Here is a 17021-nt window from a genome sequence, read left to right on the forward strand (position 1 = left end):
GACCTTGTTTTCCAGGTCTGTGCGTTTCCGATGGTACCAGGGATTTTACCCTGCTGGCTCGCAGCCCGTCACGTGGGCCATCGACAGTGTCTACATTGGTCCCCAGTGCGAAGAGATGTGCAGCGGGCACGGAAGCTGCATCAATGGGACCAAGTGCATCTGTGACCCAGGCTATTCTGGTCCAACCTGCAAAATAAGCACCAAAAACCCTGACTTCCTCAAAGACGATTTTGAAGGTAAGCTTCTCTCCTAAATCCCGTGTAGCTTTTGGAAGAGTTTGCTTGTAAGCCCAAGCTGTGATGGTGATTTAACCGCTCATGCGTTTTTTAATAATTATTGTTACAACCGCAAGTACACGAAAGTCCATTTCTTTCTGAATTGATAGGGCTATATTTGAGAGAATAAGTCATTAATTGATAACTAAAGGTTATTTTCACCATGTTTTTGTAAACTTTATTTTATTTTTCAACATCTATGTTGGATCGTTAATATCCTGATACTAATGATGAGATAAGTTATACACATGACTATCTATAAGAAAAATAAAACAATTTTTTAATTAATTATATTTTAAAAAATTATTTTTAACTTTTAAAATATATTTATTAGTTCTTTGAGAGTTTTGTACAATGTGTTTTGATATTCACCTCCCTGCTCTAACACTCCCTAGGTCTATCCATCCACCCTCTTCCCTTCCCACTTAGCTTTGAATCCTTTAGTTATCAAGTTCCTACTGCCCCAACAGTCTTGAATGCGGGGTCTTCCATTGGGGAGAGGTTTTATTAGAGAAACATGCCTCTGCCTCTCAACAATGGCATCTGCTGGTGGCGTCTTGGCTAGGGTGACGTTTCACACCCAACCCCCTTCTTCTTCCTGCTGGGACTTGGCTGGCTGGGCATGTTCGGGTCTTGTCCACCCTGTCACAACTACTATGTCTGCACCACTTTTTGTACTACACATAGTTTCTGACAAATGCCAATTGAGAGAACATTTCCAGAGGATAAGCTTGGATATAGGAATGAATTTTTCAGAAATCCAAGTTCTGCCAACTCTTCAGGCGGCCCCTCCTCCTTTCCACACCTTCTTTTAATACCCAGAAACTGACATCACTACATGGGATAATAGTGTTACAACAACAGAGAAAAACAAATATTATGAACTAACAATTGGGGGACATCTAAATTGTAGATGCACTATTCCCAAACATTAGATTAAACATCTTCATATGATGGTCGAATATACCACCATATCTGTGTTAATGTAATCAGACCAAAAAGACTTCATTTTTCTCTATTTTCTATACGACTTTTAATATATTCATGGTTTTATAATACAAATTAAAACCAGATTTAGGTACAAATGTAAGATGAAACATTATGCTGCCATAAAACATTTGAACTGTTGACAGATGCTACAATGTATATGAACCTTGGAAATAATATAATAAACAAAGGAAACCAGACAAGTACATGCATTGTATGTTCTGTTTGTGTGAAACATACCAAATAAGTCACTTCTTGGAGGTAGAAAACAGAGTGGCTGGTTGCCAGAGATGCAGGAGAGAAGGATGCTTTTTGGTCTAGGCTTCCCCTTGGGGGATGAAAACCTTAAAGCAGTTGCTAGCGAAGGTTTTACGTCAGGAATAGACTGCATACCCTTGGATTATTCATGGTTAAATTGTTAATACAGTAAACATATTCTGTGTATTTTACCACAGTGAAAGAACAAACCACCTCTAAGGTGCATATCTAAGTAGATTTGAGAACTGGCTTTCAAAGACATCCAACTGTAACTATTAAATTGTATTTGAATTTCTTAAAGTTTAAAAAAAATCACCATTAAAAGATACTGTGTTATTCCTCGGACACTGCCCTTGCATTAGAGTGGAGACATCGGGGGTAGGGTGTGTGCCCTCCCTATCTCTCTTCTTGCTTCATCCACTTCCTGATAACCAGTTCTCCTCCTTCTGTTGGATGTGGAGGGACTTACCTGGGTGAGCCACAGATACCTGGAAAAAGGCCCTCCTCCGATGCATGACCCTTTGTATTAGTCAAGGTCAAAAACTTTCAAGAAGTTCCTATTATAAGAGTCCTTTTATCCCCCAAATGACTTCACTGTTTATGGCTTTGTATTTTTAAGCTGCATGACACGTTGGTCATGTTTCTTTGAAAATATAACACAGCTGCACCTATGGCCACGGGTAAAACCACGTTTTTCCACTTCCTCAGGTCAACTGGAATCCGACAGATTCTTACTGATAAGTGGTGCGAAGCCGTCTAGGAAGTGCGGGATCCTGTCCAGTGGGAACAACCTCTTTTTCAATGAAGATGGCTTGCGCATGCTGGTGACTCGGGACCTGGACTTGTCACATGCCAGGTAACCGTAGCCTGCGATTATGGACATAATCAAAGCAGAAGCAGGGAGCTCTCTGGGGCAGTACCTTCCATGCTGATGTTAGACTTCTCTGCTCAGATCCCCAGATGTGAAACACAGCTAAACAACAACAACAACAACAACAAACCTAATATCTGATATTGGATAATCCAGAAAATGACAATATTTAACTTACTCTAACTTCAAGAGAATCATATTGCATCTTCTTTATGCACCTTCTACTGACTACTTTCATCAATCAGCTCTTGAAATCTGGAGAAAATGTGTACATTTATTCTATCATCTTAATAAGAAGCTCAGTTGAAGTACAATGCATCCTCAAGTTATTCATGATTAATTTTATCTCCATTAGCAAATTTCGTTGAGCGTATTTTAAGTGCAGTCTTAGTCTCCGTAAGTCCGATGCTTCGCTAGCATTGTGAGAAGTCATTTTCTAAATTGAGCATGCTCACTCAGAGAAAGCATTTTAAACTGGCTCGGAGGATTATGTCCTGTCACAGTGCATATCCCTCGACCGCTTGACGAGCCAAAACCTTAATGGCAAAACATAAGATACAGCTTAATGCGTGTAAAATGCAACCCCTGACCTATTTTTAAATGAGCAAGGCAAACAGGTTTATTTGTAAAACGTTTCCCAGTACTTTAAAATGCATCCTAACATTCCCTCTTTCTCCTGGCTCTCTCAAATATTGATCATAAATAATAAAATTCACAAAAGTACAATTCTATCTGAAACAATTGTGTAGTTACTGAAAGCAAACCTTTATTCTACTCCATCCTAATGCACACGGTTTAATTTGATATTCTTCATGTCAGATTTAATAGCAGCCAAGTTCCCTAATTTAGAAGTTGATTAAGTTTTTCTAAATAAGTAATTTTCTAAGTAGTAATTTGGTGTTTCTATCACTAAATTAATGTAAACATCTTTCCAATACAAGCAGATAACATACCCAGTTTTTCCTCGGTAAATACCATCTTCATTCATGTAGACATCGGTAGGCACTAACAATGCATGTTTTCATTAATCAGGTGTTAAAAGCTGCAATCTATAGCTCAGCCAGTTGCATGCTGGGTGGGATTTGCATATATTGACCTTAAAATGTTCAGTGTAAGATCACAGTGTTTGCAGAGCCACGGCATAAATAGGTAAAAGTTGGGAAACCGGCGAGAGATGAATGGCATTGTGTATGATACTGATAACATTTATTATCAGTCCTGTTATATTACTGAGTACGTATGTTGAATCTGACATGAAATTCATTCTGCTTTACCAGTCAGGATAGTGGCCAGACCGGGCACCAGCAGCTTGCCTGCCAAAGATAACATGTGAACCAGTTTTCCTTGGCACCCCAGCTGCTAGCTGCCACTCTGTCCACCTCCCTGCCAGCTAGGAAAGCTGCCACTGGCCGGCTGCCACAGTTCTCAGTGGCCAGTATCACCGGTACCCAGACCCAGCAACAGTCAGAGTCTGGCTCAGCCCACCAACATCCCACACTCACGCCTTCCCTCCGCTGGCACAAAAGACAGAAAAGAGGCCTAGGCTAAGCACAGCTCGTCCAAACGTGGCCTGCTCTCCTGAAAAGAGGAGCTACCACGGCTGAATTTAGATGTGTCTCCTAAAGCCAGTGATGCAAGGCTCGTATGGATCGATGACTTTTCCGTTCTTCTAGTTTCAAATACTGAAGACCGAAATCCAGTTGTCTTCACCAGACAACAATACACTCCCAGACTTGAACAGCCTTTGGGTCTCTCCCAGTATCTTATAAAGTAGCCAAAGAATGCAATGGCACTCAACTCCACTTTCCCCAGGCCCCTTGGAAAAGAGATGCAAGATACAAATAGAGCCATTACTGCCATTTTTCACACTGCGCCTTTAATTAACTCTCATTCACCTTAGAAAGTTAAGCTTCAAAGTGATTGTCTTGGACGCTCATTGAATGGTCATGTTTATTAAAGCTGCCCATTGCCCTACACCGCCCGGGGTGCTTGCCTTTTGTTAACGATGCGAATTTCTCTTTGAAGTCAAAGTCTACAGTAAAGTCTTCTGGTGTCAGATTTGTGCAGTTCTTCGTGAGACTGGGCTGTGGTAAAGGTGTTCCAGACCCCAGAAGCCAGCCCGTACTTCTACAGTATTCTCTCAATGGCGGCCTCTCCTGGAGTCTCCTTCAAGAGTTCCTTTTTAGCAATTCAAGCAATGTGGGCAGGTACATCGCCTTGGAAATGCCCCTGAAGGCCCGTTCTGGTTCCACGCGCCTCCGCTGGTGGCAGCCGTCTGAAAATGGGCACTTCTATAGCCCCTGGGTGATCGACCAGGTCAGTCCCTTTCAGAATTATCTTCTTTAACTTTTATGACCTTAGAAAGCCCGGTAGTCCAATGCCAACGTGGTGCTGGTGGAAGCCTGGGCGGATAGTTGAATGACTTGCCCAAGGGCACACGGCTAGATTAGATATGGTGTTTAGCTTTGTTTTTGTTCTCTATACCCCCAATTGCCTATGCCTATAAAAGTCAATGGTATAACAGAAGGCCTAGGTCGAGCTCAGAGAGGATGCTGCCATATGGACAGAGGGACTTTATCAAGCGTGAGACAAGGTTATAATGCTCTGAAAAGGAGAGCATGCAAATTAGCATTGGGGCCACATGCAGTTGGTCGCAAATCCTCTTTTCCAGCCTTTTGATGAAAAATAAATAAATAAGCCTCCTCCCCCCCCCCCCGCCCGCCCCGACATCTTTCTGGACTGCTGTATAGGATCTTCATACATAATACAGCGTATCAAACAGAATTCAGAGACCCTCTCCGCCCACAATCGAGCTCAAACAGAGAATTGCAGCTGAAATGCCTCAGGGCGTGACTGTCCCTAAATAGAAATAATCACAGGCGAGCCAAAATTTTGTCCTCCCGGCTTGGCGACGTGTGCTTTCCAAAGGCACAAGTTGGCCCACGAACGGCTGTGGGTGGCTTGGTCAGTCTTTGGCTTGTTTTCTGCAGCTCCTTGCCAGATGGGCAAGCAGACCCCAGAAACAAGGGCGTTCTCAAAGGTCCCCAGCACTATGCTATCGTACAACACCCATTCTGAGGCAGCTGAGGGATCAAAACAAACAAACAAAAGTGACTGAACTCTCCCGTTCGCTAAAACCAAACCGTGGGGTGTTTTAAAATGCATTTCAGATTCTCATTGGAGGAAATATCTCTGGCAATACAGTCCTGGAAGATGATTTCTCAACCCTGGACAGCAGAAAGTGGCTGCTGCACCCGGGAGGCACCAAGATGCCCGTGTGTGGTTCCACAGGCGATGCCCTTGTCTTCATTGAAAAGGCCAGCACCCGCTATGTGGTCACCACCGACATTGCCGTGAACGAGGACTCATTCCTGCAGATCGATTTTGCTGCCTCCTGCTCAGTCACGGACTCTTGCTACGGTAAGTACCCCACACGCCGAGGGGCAGAAGCCTGAGTGCCCGTGGCCGTGGGTACTGTTCAGAACCTCTGTCGTGGAGTTAACAAGATGACTTAGTAAAGTGTTTACTGAGCAAGCATGGGGCGACTGAGTTCAGTGTCCCAGCACCCACATAAAAAAAGGCTGAGCCTGGTTGTGTGTTCCTGAAATGCTACACTGGCAAGGCAAAGACAGGCAGATCTCCAGAGCTCACTGGCCAGCCAGTTTAATTAATCAGTGCGCTCTGAGCTCAGCGACAGTCCATATCTCAAAAAGTAAGTTGGAGAAGTAATTAAAGAAAACACTCAGTGTCGGCCTCTGGCTTACACACACACCTACAAGCTCATATATGAATACCACACACATGCATACACACACACCTACAAGCTCATATATGAATACCACACACACACACACAGTTCAATACGTAAGTGCTAGTGTTAAGTACACAAATGATCACAGACCATTTTTTAAAAATATTTATTTACTTATTTGTTATATATACAATATTCTATCTGTGTGTATGTCTGCATGCCAGAAGAGGGCACCAGACCTTATTACAGATGTTTGTGAGCCACCATGTGGTTGCTGGGAATTGAACTCAGGACTTTTGGAAGAGCAGGCAATGCTCTTAACCGCTGAGCCATCTCTCCAGCCCGATCACAGGCCATTTTAAGTTCTTGGGACAATCTTGAAGCTTTAATTTTTCTCGACAACTTTCTATCGTAAATAGAGTATATTTTTGAAAACACGGTGACTACATAGGGATGTAGCTCAGTTGGAAGACTGCTTGCCTAGCATACATGAAGCCGTGAGTTCACTTCCCAGCCCTGTGTAAAATGTGCGTGACAGCACACGCCTGTCATCCAGGCCCTCAGAAGGAAAATACAAGCTGCCATCGCTGCGGTTTTGACCCTTCACCTGAATTCGCAGACCCCAAGGGATTCCTGAGAAGTTGCGGTCCTATACCATCTTCCAGGGCACCTCGGGGCTGATAGGGGCCCTTGTCTGTCTTAGATTCGAGGGCGTGGGGATTTGAGGAGCTTGGCTACTTTCAAGTATTTCCCAGAAATCCTCTTTGTACTTCAGACGCGGTTAGTTGATACCAGTAGATGACTGGGGAAGAGTGTTCTACGGAGCGAACCTGATATAAGATGTCACGCGAAGTCAGGACAGGGAGAGAGGATGAACAGCTGCCCCTTCCAAAGAGGATAGCGTTTGACGAAGAGCTAAGTCTCCCTTGGATCTTTAGGCTGGAGTGGTTTTAAAGGGTAGATAGATTGGAGGCGCCATCTCCAACGGGGTCGGCTAAACTTTAGCTTAAGACGAGAAGCAGTGAAGAAAGCTCCCGCAGCCCCCAAGGAAGCTGTGGGAGAGCAAAGCATCCTGGCCCTAGAAGCAGAAGTACCCTTGCTATTCCAGAGACCTCATCCTCCAGTTACGTATGGAGCCGGTGGAAATAACAAAGGAGTGTGTAGCAGCAGCATCAGGACTAGCTTTGGCCCTCAACCAGCTGTGTGTGCTTCTACCACAGGCGGGCACAGGCTCCCGGGAGAGGCAGTAAGTAAGAAAATGGAGAACACAGTGACTAAGTAGAGCAAGCCACAAACTTTGAAGGACTTTAAAGAGCAGGTACAGAAATTTGTGCTCAACAGTCATAGATGACAGACTGAAAGTACGGAGGGGCGTAGTCCTAATTTCTGCTCTGTTGCTGTGGTAACACCCTGACAAAACCACCTTAGGGAGAAAAGGAGTTTATTTCCTCTCACAGTCCCAGGTTACAGCTCATCATGGCAGGGACGACAAGACAGGGACATCAGATAGCCAGGTCACACTGTAGTCAGAGCACAGAGAGACAGGGACATCAGATAGCCAGGTCACACTGTAGTCAGAGCACAGAGAGACAGGGACATCAGATACCCAGGTCACACTGTAGTCAGAGCACAGAGAGACAGGGACATCAGATACCCAGGTCACACTATAGTCAGAGCACAGAGAGACAGGGACATCAGATACCCAGGTCACACTATAGTCAGAGCACAGAGAGACAGGGACATCAGATGGCCAGGTCACACTGTAGTCAGAGCACAGAGAGACAGGGACATCAGATAGCCAGGTCACACTAGAGTCAGAGCACAGAGAAACGAATGTGTATATGCTCTTTTGATTGCTCGATCAGCGCTGTTTCTCCACTCTTGTATAGTTCAAGACTCTGCCTAGGGAATGGCACTGCCCACAGCTGTCTGGTTCTTCTTCTATCAACCACTTTCAGACAATCCCCGCAAGCCAACCTATTGCAGACAATTGCCCATTGGGTTGTTTTTACCGGGTGATTCTAGGCTGTGACAGAAAGTTACCCGTCACGGGAACTATAATGTTTTAGGAGATATCAGCTCTGTGAAGGTGTACAGAAAGGAATCCTAGGGAATAAGGTGGAGCAGTGGTCTCCAGTGGAGCCTCAGGGAGGAGGTGATAGGGTTCAGGGCTGATATGAAGAGAAGCAGAAAGGACGAAGGTAACATCAGTGAGAACAACCAAATCTACCAGGACTAAGTAGTGGGCTCAACACAGGGAACTCAACAGAGGAGTCAACTTTTGGAAGTGATGTTTTCATTTCAAACCCAGAGAAAGAGTGTCAAAATATCATCATTGATGAAATTTAGTGGTTTCTAAAAATTGTTTGTTTATGGGAGGAAGTGGTGTGGTTTTCTTGGTTCTGGTAACAGTACTTCTTGGATGCATAAGAAGGACCTGTGTAGACTGTTCTTCCCAATGTATTCGCGTCCAGTGTAGTGCCAGAATCAGTAAGCACTGGCTGTGTGAGTCAAATCAGTTTGGAGACATAAAACTGGTAGGTGTTGTTGCAGCCTGAGTGTGTATGTATGGAATAGGAGGCCAGAGAGATGTCTGGGGGAATGTACAAAGCTCCCCTGGTAAGCAAAAGAGTCAGTGTGAAGACAGGATGCCCGGAATAATGATCTCAACTAAAAGAATCAGAGAGTGATCAGTAATGTCTGAGACCATAAGGACACATACAATGAAGGCTGAGCCATTGTCCCTACCTAGAAAGCTTCAAGGAGCATACGGCCTCATGTCGGCCACACAGAATCTCCTGGGGGCTCTTCAGAGCTGCTGACCCCGGGGCCAGGGGCCAGAAGGTTCGGGGAAGAGACTGGCCATGAAATGCAAGCACCGAGAGTTTCTCAAGGTACCCAAGGAATTTGAGTGTACAGCTAAGATTGAAAGGTACCCAAGGAGTTGTTTGAGTGTGCAGCTGAGATTGAAAGTCGTTACCTTAGAGCAAGCAGGAAAGTGGGAACTGAGGCAGCTTACGAAGCACTCGTAACCAGCAGAGCAGCGAAGATGGGAAAAGCTGACTGTTTCAGAAGAAGAAAAGGGAAAGAGAGAACTATATTTCTGCAGACCCCAGTCTGACTGCTGCGTTTATACAAATTCCATGACTTTCAGATGTCTCTTTATGCATCCTTGGCTCCCCAGTGTGCTCCTTTGTGTAGAAGAGTGAAATATAAATATATAAGGAAAGAGATGGTGTGGTTTCTAAGAAGTGTCGTTTATAACGAGAGCAAAATGGACACAACTGGCCAGAATTTTTGTGGGGTGGTCAGAATCTAAAAGACTGGGTGGGGTTAGAGAGATGACTTGGTGCTAAGAGAACTTGCTGCTCTTACAGAGGAGTGAGATGTGGTTCCCAACACCCTCGTTGGATGGCTCACAACTGTCTGTACCTCAAAAGAAAATCCTCTTTTGGCCTCTAGGGGCAGCCACCTGGACACACACACACACACACACACACAAAGACACACACAAATAAAAATAATTCTGTATAAAAATTTTGAAGACTGCTCAAATTTTTTGCATATTTGAAAAGATATCATTAAATATAGCATTGATAAAAAAGACATGAGCTTGAGGGGGACAGGGTTTCAGTGAGAAGAACAGGACAGGGCGTTGAGTGGACAGTACCAGAGTCACCGTGTAGAATATGTAATACATTGGCTGCTCATATACGCATAGCAGTATATGAACCAATAACTTGTATTTTTTTCTAAAAGGTTCTCATTATAATGAGTGATTTGGGGAAAGTCATTTTATTTCACTTGTTTATATCTCCTTAAAAGGAGTTGTAGTTCAACATTATTAAAATTAGCAGTAGTGGCCAGGCCTTATGGTCCACATCTTTAATCGTAGCGCTCAGATCTCTGTGAGGCCAGCCTGATCTATGTAGTGAGTCCCAGGACTGTGTGAGAGACCCTGTCTCTAAAAAACAAAAAATAAAACAAACAAAAAAGCAAAAATAAATAGAGAGAAAAACCAAACTGGCAAACATTTCAAAGTCGGAAATATAAACATAGGGGTAAGTAAAACTATTTCATACACACGCACGCACACACACACACACAGTAACCTACTGTGGTCCCTGGTTCTGCAGGCGTGTGTTGGCTTTAAGAACACTACTTCCTGTTTCAGCTATCGAACTGGAGTACTCGGTGGATCTGGGGCTATCGTGGCACCCATTGCTGAGGGACTGCCTGCCCACCAACGTCGAGTGCAGCCGCTACCACCTGCAGCGGATCCTGGTGTCGGACACTTTTAACAAGTGGACCAGAATCACCCTGCCCCTCCCTCCTTACACCAGGTATTGCTACTTCTGCATGTATCACCCCAATGTGATCAGCTTTGGTACGTCAGGTTTTAGCCAGACCAGGTTTAAATGAGATGCATGAGAATTTGCTACGTATCTGAAAATAAATTAAGGCTAACTCAATAAGAAAAGTGAAGTCAGTTTTTATGGGGAAGTTGTCACGTTTTCCTTAAATCCGGGCTTTTCCTGACTTTTAGTGCTAATAATTTTTTTAAGACTGGCTTATACAAGAAAACACTAGTTGCAACATCACAATTTCCCTGACTTGATTGAGAGATGCCGAGAAGCAGCCATTTAAAATAAGACCACTGGATGCAAAATAGATTTAAACTGAATCTATTTTTCTGCCACTTAAACCACCGTCAATACAGTGGTTAGTGGTTTCATATAAATGAATATAGCAAATAAATGTGTCCTAACATTAGCCTCTTCTTTTCAAATCTTATTTGGAATACGACTTTGGAATTTATCACCTGGAGCTCCTGTGGAAAGCAACCGTAAGGGCTTCATCCACTACACCGACGGCAAATAACTTGGTTTGAAAAAATTGCCTGGTAACTGCTGGATCGTGTGTGCATTTATACTTCAGTGTTAGGAATGTGGAGGGTCAATTCTCCCCAGGGGAACCACACAGGAAAGCGTTAAGATCGCAGTTAGCACTCCTGTTTGCCCCGCGGAAACCTGGCCGGCTGCTGCCGTTAGCAGAGGAGGAGGACAACCAGCACAGTGTGGAACAAGGGTTATAGTTTGGGCTCATTATTGTCCCATCACCTCCCTGCACATGAAGAATGAGTAAATCCTCCTAGCAAATGACCCTACCATGCAAGCATTCATCTAGGACGTAACTCTTCCTGGGATTATCATAAATGGAGTGGCTTCCTCCTCTCAGCGCCTACGGCTGCTTTACAATTGCTGGCTCAGAGGCTGAGGACAATATTAACTGTGAGGCAGAGCTGCCAAGTTTAAATGAGTTTAAATGAGATACGTGAGGTTTTGTTGCTCGTTAAAGGTATTGCTGTGCATGAATTATTAAGGTGTTCTTAATAAGTTACGGGGGGAAAAAACCTCCATTAAGGCAGCTGTCTTTTAAGTCTTTATGAATTCTATGAGTTATTACCCAGGTACTTGGCAGCATTCTGCAAATAAGTGACATTCTAAGATTTACTTCGGCTACTCATTATACCCTTGAGATGTCTACCGAAGAAAAGTAATTATTCCTCATATTTTAATCTGTCTTTTAATTGTCTCTTGCACGCACTCGCAAGAATTTTGACCCTTTCAAATGATACGTGGAAAATCTGATGAGCATCTATTTCCCCTGTTACCATAGTGAAAATACACAGTTTGTTTGCCATATCACCCCCAGGGCTCATTGTCATAGAGGGTTTTAAAGGTTACTCTGCCTTACAGCCCACCGCTCTGAAAAATTCAGAGACGGGCATAGGAGAAGCCCAGGCTGGACCCATTTCTTTGCATTGGTTTGCCATATGCCAAGGAAGCTCATGAAAAGTCTCAGAGGACTGTCTCAGATGCATGCTGCCTGTGTCTCTCCTGCTTCCACACTCTGCCCTGTGGCTTTCTAAATTGCTTTTCCTTGTTTTACGTGGAACTGACTTCAGTGGTGGAACACCTGTGTTTATCATGCATGGGGCCCTTGGTTTGATCCCCAGCACAGATAGGTGGGTAGCTTGGTAGGTAAGCAGGCAGGCAGACAAGAAGTTAAACTAACTGACTCCCTAAAAGTCTGGGAATGTGCTGAAGCATCTATGCGGTCTGCCAGACCTGAGTTTCTAGCTCTTTGCTGTAAACAAGGGGGTATCGATAGCTTATAGAAGCATGCTAAGTAGGGCTTAGCCCTGACTATGACCACCAGAGAGCTGGAACTCAGCTACTGTCTTACGATATGGCTTTAAGGGGGACCCGGGTATTGCTGGTAATGGGTGTAAGTGGAAGATGGTCGCCCACAAATTGCCATCAAACAATTCACTCTGCTGAAATAGCCAGGTCTCCAGGAACAACTGTTTATCCATTCAGACGTAATCTTTTTTGAAAAATGCTTTTAAGTACTGACTTGTTTACTAGTCTTTACTCCATACTGGGTTGATCCCTACCTCGAAGAGCTTTCAGTTCAGTAAAAGACAGAGGCATTCACCAGAGATCATCCAAACTCAGAACTAACTATAGGATCCACTGTGATATGATGGAGTATCGGAAGATGGTGCTCGATCAGGAAAGCAGAGAATAGTTTCTTGAGAAAGGATGAACTTAAGTAAGATCTGAAGATGAACTGGGGAAGGAGGAAGGTCAAAGAATGTTCCAGGCAAGGAGAATGCCCCGTAGTGGCAGGAAGTTAGTGTGTCTGAGTTCAGACAGAGAGAAGGGAAGAAAGCGAAAGGTGAAATGGCATCAAACCATAAAGAACCAGATTACTAAATATGGGGCTTTCTTACAGCAATGCGTACGCATCCGTTAGAGTGTGCAGGAGTAAGGGGCTTGGGGAGATCTGGAGTTAGAGAAGCTTATTATTATAACTGGAGAATCAATTAGGGAAGGTGAGAGTCTCAGAGAGAGAGAGGGTAGGGCAGATTGAGACTGGGAGGATGGTTAATATGTTCTCAGTGGACATAAAGAGAAATTCAGACTGCATACTGGGTGAGCTGATGATGAAGAGGACATTGTAGAGTGAGGGAAGGGGCAGCGTCCAAGGTCCTCCTGCTCCCTGAGAGACAGTGCCTCTTCCCGACAAGGGATACCGAGAGGAGACACAAGCTATATCATACTCTGCTCCAGGCATCGCGGGGTTAAAACCCGAGAATTTGGCGTCATTTTTTACCTTTATTCTTTGCCCTATGCAGTGGTAAAGTTAGAGCCTCCTGGAAAACCGTCCGTAAAATCAAAGTGAATGAGAACCGTTTGTGTAGCCCTGACAGAAGTGAGTCCAGAGGGGTGGGACGACGCTGCCTGAACCTCTCTCCCGGCAGTGGCTGTAACCTGTTGGAGGAGCTGAAAATGCTTCCTGCTGACTGTAACTTAAGGCTGTGCTGAGGAACAGGCTAGAAATGGCACAGGTGTTGAACACTGGGAGAGTGTATTGAAAGTCAGAGTGAGAGAGGACTTTGTGGAAAGCTAGGCCCAGGCTTTGAGGAATTCAGCGAGTAGGAAAAAAGCATTCTCAATCAGGAGATCCAGGTGAGAAAGACAGGGCCTCACGGACCAGAGCCTCAGAGAGACTGTTAAAACAGGAAAAGCAGGGGAGGCAGTGATTGGTGGAGCTGGGTTTACTTAACAAAGCGTTGAACCAAAGCAAGAGAGTAACATTCCTGAAAATGGGGCCCTGGCGAAGTCTCCAGCAGGGCAGTCATGAGGACCTGAGTCTGAGTGAGCCTCAGAACCGAGGAAGAGAAGCCAGACAGGGTGCCCCAGAACTGGCATCTCAGGACTGGGGCAAGAGACACGCAGATTTGGATTTCTGGATTCACTTGTCAGTCACCCTAGCCTACTTAGCAAGTTCCAGGCTCAGGAAAGACCCTGTCTCAAAAAACAAGCTTGAGTCAGACTGTGCTGGTGCACGCCTTTAATTCCAGCACTGGGGAGGCAGAGGCAGGTGGATCTCTGTGAGTTCGAGGCCAGCCTGGTCTACAAGAGCTAGTTCCAGGATAGGCTCCAAAGTTACAGAGAAACCCTGTCTCAAAAAACCTAAATAAATAAATAATTAATTTTAAAAACCAAGTTTGAGGACCCCTAAGGAATGGCTCCCAAATTTGTTCTCTGTCCTTCACACACACACACACACACACACACACACACACACACGCACATGCACACGCATGCACGTACGTACCTACTTGAATGTATGCATATACTGGTATAATATATTATGTATATGTTTGAATATATGTTAAAAACTTAAAGAATGAATCATGGGATGTTCTGAGCTTGGAATAGTCTAAGAAAAATTTGCAAGACCGTCTCAGATAAGGTGGCAAGCGTGCTGTGTGGACAGATCTGGGCTGCAGTTAAGAGGCCGGAGTGAAGAACTATTACAGAAAGTTTCAGTGAGATGACTGCTAAGACACACTCCTAACTTCCCCGTTGCATACAAAGAGAAGACGCCCACCTTTGAATCTGCAATCATGATGTTGCTGTAACTGCATCCACTCTCCAGAGAGAATGGATGAGTGAGTGGGAATGGCTCACAAAGCAAGGAAGAAGACGTGAGAGTCAGAGTTCCACGCTGTCCACAAGCCGAATGAGATAGGATTGACACACAGGAGAAGATCAGTGACTTCAGTCACAGAAAGGAAGGAGAAAGTCTCCAAAATTTTCAGGGTTTTTTGTTTTGTTTTTTTTTTATTCTCGATTTTTAGTGTCTTCAAAAGAATAGTTTTCGAGCTGCTGGAAATAGCTTGTCTGGTCCAAGAGCCCGTGGATTTAACCACTGTATATTGTACCTCCATCAGTTGCCTACACGTTATGGTCCTAGGAAAATGGAATAGAATAAAGCTTTGGGTTATTGGGAAAGACTGAAGGAAAGATAGGATGATGTCAAAAACCGACTTCATCTTCCGATCTGGATCTGCCTTCTTCATCACTACCCAGACTTAAAAACAGCAGGGGCAGGCTGGAGAGATGGCTCAGCAGTTAAGAGCATTGCCTGCTCTTCCAAAGGTCCTGAGTTCAATTCCCAGCAACCACATGGTGGCTCACAACCATCTGTAATGAGATCTGGTGCCCTCTTCTGGCCTGCAGGCATACACACAGACAGAATATTGTATACATAATAAATAAATAAATATTTAAAAAAAAACAGCAGGGGCTTCAAGTGGTTCTTCAGATGTCAGCTGAGAAAGGCTGAGTTGCTGGAAACTCAAATCCACTGAGAAAAGGGGCAGAAGGAGTGGCCACGGTAGGTTCAGGTGTCAGTTTGAAAATGATCCACTCCTACCAGCCCCCGTGACCCAGCAGGCACTGTCGTCTTTGCAGATGAACTGGAGCCCATTGGAAGCCAGGTCCTTCAGCCACAGAAGGGAAGCAATTAATATCTGTAGGACGTTAAAGAGGAAAACGAGAATGACAAGAAAGGACAAGTGTGTGGAAGGACGGGGATGATCGTGAAGGGGGCAAAAGCAAAATAAATTCGGAAAGGCTGGTTTCCAGTGACACCCCCACATACAACTCTGAGTAAAGAACACAGATCCAGCCGCTAAGTTAAACATGTACAGTGTTCTTCAGATATCCAAGAGAGTCTTGAGTTTGTTTTGTTAAAGAGATTCCCTACAGCTGCCTGGATACTCCCTGTTTCTTCTGTTATTCCGGGACAACAGTATGTTTTGAGAGGTTTCTTTTGCAAGCCATTCGTATAATGGAACAGCATATTCAAAGGTTAACACCAACCAGAGAAAGAGAAATACTGTACCAGTCTTGCATGCCATCTTTCCTCCAATGCCGCTGCTATGCTTCTACTAACGGTTTGTTGGTATTTGGAGTCCACAAAACATCGGGATTTTGTATAAGCCATATCACCACTGAGTCCTCCGTACTGAAAACGTTGTTAAATTGGCATTCGTGTGAGATTGGTAAAAGCTATGTCCTTCTTCTCTACAATAGAGTCTTGACTGCCTCTGAGCCATATGGGGTGCCAACGTATTCCAAGATTTCATCAGAGAATTTGATATTTGACTGGTCTTATACATATAGGCGAACTGTTAAGATTACTTTTACAGCTAAATATAAACCATCCTCCATAGACAAAAAAATGTTGTAAGCTGCAGAAAATCTCTTGTATTTGGTGGCTCGTGTGATGTACTGAAGCTCTCAGCAGGTTTATTCAGAATATTACAGTTTTTCTTATTGCTGTCTGTGATTTTTTTTGACACAATTGATTTTTAAGAGTTATTTTGTTGAAAGATGATAGTCATTCCTTTTAATTTCTAATTCTGTAATTTAAAATATCCTAAGCTTTTAAAGGGATTTTATTGACTTGCATTTTTATTTATTTAAAAGGTAAGCATATAAAGTTAAAGAGAATCATGTACCAGACTCCCGGGTACTCACTACCTAGTTTGAATGCGTTACCAACATTGAGTACCCCCACTTACTCCTAACCCCACGCTATTGTGAAGCAAATTCTAGACATCGTAGCATTTCCACTGTAGATTTCAGTGCACATTACTGGACGATAAGAACATTTTAGACGCTGTGATGCAGTTATCACAGCTAGTCTTGTTTAGAACTTCTTCAACGTTTGCTACTCAGATTTTTTTTTATCTCACAAAGTTTGTCGATCATAAAGTAATTGGTTGAACTACCTCCTGAGCCTCCTTTAGCCTCCAACTCTCTTCCTCCTTTTGTAGACATGGCTGGCCAGAGCGAGGTCCTTTGGTTTCCCCAGGTTGCACAGCCAGTGGATGAACCTAGCTGGACACAACAAACGTCACTACTTGTTTCCTCTCAAGGGAAAAGAAAAGCCTGGTGGAGTTGACTCCTGCAAATTCTTCTACCTCTGGCTGGTTTTTGTATGCGTTGTGAAA

The 17021-nt window shown here is 44.1% G+C and overlaps 1 protein-coding gene across 5 annotated transcripts in view; it reads left to right on the forward strand.

Annotated features, from left to right (window-relative positions):
* Reln (reelin) overlaps window positions 1-17021 on the forward strand; it is a 429470-nt gene that overhangs the window by 363679 nt on the left and 48770 nt on the right. For all 5 annotated transcript variants that reach the window (XM_057758362.1, XM_057758363.1, XM_057758365.1 and 2 more), the window contains 5 exons: window positions 16-236; window positions 2229-2376; window positions 4449-4707; window positions 5562-5811; window positions 10317-10485. In XM_057758362.1, the coding sequence (XP_057614345.1) occupies window positions 16-236; window positions 2229-2376; window positions 4449-4707; window positions 5562-5811; window positions 10317-10485 (1047 nt within the window). The remainder of the gene's footprint in view (window positions 1-15; window positions 237-2228; window positions 2377-4448; window positions 4708-5561; window positions 5812-10316; window positions 10486-17021) is intronic.

This window comes from Chionomys nivalis, chromosome 26, assembly GCF_950005125.1.
Source record: "Chionomys nivalis chromosome 26, mChiNiv1.1, whole genome shotgun sequence".
Lineage (NCBI taxonomy): Eukaryota > Metazoa > Chordata > Mammalia > Rodentia > Cricetidae > Chionomys > Chionomys nivalis.